The 936-nt window shown below is 52.8% G+C and overlaps 1 protein-coding gene across 1 annotated transcript in view; it reads left to right on the plus strand.

Moving 5' to 3' along the window:
* The first annotated feature begins 641 nt into the window (after positions 1-641).
* LOC107739791 (uncharacterized) overlaps positions 642-936 on the plus strand; it is an 11,973-nt gene continuing 11,678 nt past the window's right edge. The window contains exon 1 of the mRNA XM_016551992.1: positions 642-801. Coding sequence (XP_016407478.1) covers positions 642-801 — 160 coding nt within the window. The remainder of the gene's footprint in view (positions 802-936) is intronic.

Below are 936 nucleotides of genomic sequence, written 5' to 3' on the forward strand. Positions count from 1 at the left end.
GACGAGGCATGAACAGACTTGACTAGGCATGAACAGATTTGACGAGGCACAAACAGACTAGACTCACCGACAGCGGGTTACAACATCAATACACGACAAGGCACAATGGGAACATGATGGCTACTTATAGCAGACAAGAGGGTCACATGACAAGAACACACCAATGGGAAACAAAGACACATGACTAGGACAACCAATCAGAACATGACACAATGAACAGAGGAACCAATGGCATGAAGACAAGAGGGTAAGGTAAGCATGACACTAACAGCATAAAACAATTACAAAATAAAAGACATGAAAACATGAACATGACAAAACCCAAACACCACATTACATATCCCCCCCTCTTAAGGGCGGCTCCAGACGCCCAAACAAAATCCAAAAAAGTCCAGGAGGGTGGTGGAGTGGCGGCAGAACTGGGGGAGGGACGGAGGGCCAGGCCCGTGAAGAGGAACAGGCAGAGCGGGGAGCCATGGCGGAGCAGGCAGAGTGGGGAACCATGGCGGAGCAGGCGGATCGGGCAGCCATGGCGGAGCAGGCAGAGCAGGGAGTTCATGAACGGCCTCCATGATTGTGACAGGACAGACAGTGAGTTCAAGAACAGCCTCCATGGCTGTGACAGGGCAGACTATGAGTTCATGAACGGCCTCCTTGGCCATGGCAGGCCAGACAGTGAGTTTGCGAATGGCCTCCATGGCCGTGACAGGACAGACAGTGAGTTCCAGAACGGCATCCATGGCCGTGACAGGACAGACAGTGAGTTCAAGAACGACCTCCTTGGACGTAGCAGGACAGGCAGTGAGTTCAAGAACGGCCTCCTTGGCCGTAGCAGGACAGACAGTGAGTTCAAGAACAGCCTCCATGGCTGTGACAGGGCAGACTATGAGTTCATGAACGGCCTCCTTGGCCATGGCAGGACAGACAGTGAGTTCA

Source organism: Sinocyclocheilus rhinocerous, unplaced genomic scaffold (assembly GCF_001515625.1).
Source record: "Sinocyclocheilus rhinocerous isolate Xijiao unplaced genomic scaffold, SAMN03320098_v1.1 scaffold1577, whole genome shotgun sequence".
Lineage (NCBI taxonomy): Eukaryota > Metazoa > Chordata > Actinopteri > Cypriniformes > Cyprinidae > Sinocyclocheilus > Sinocyclocheilus rhinocerous.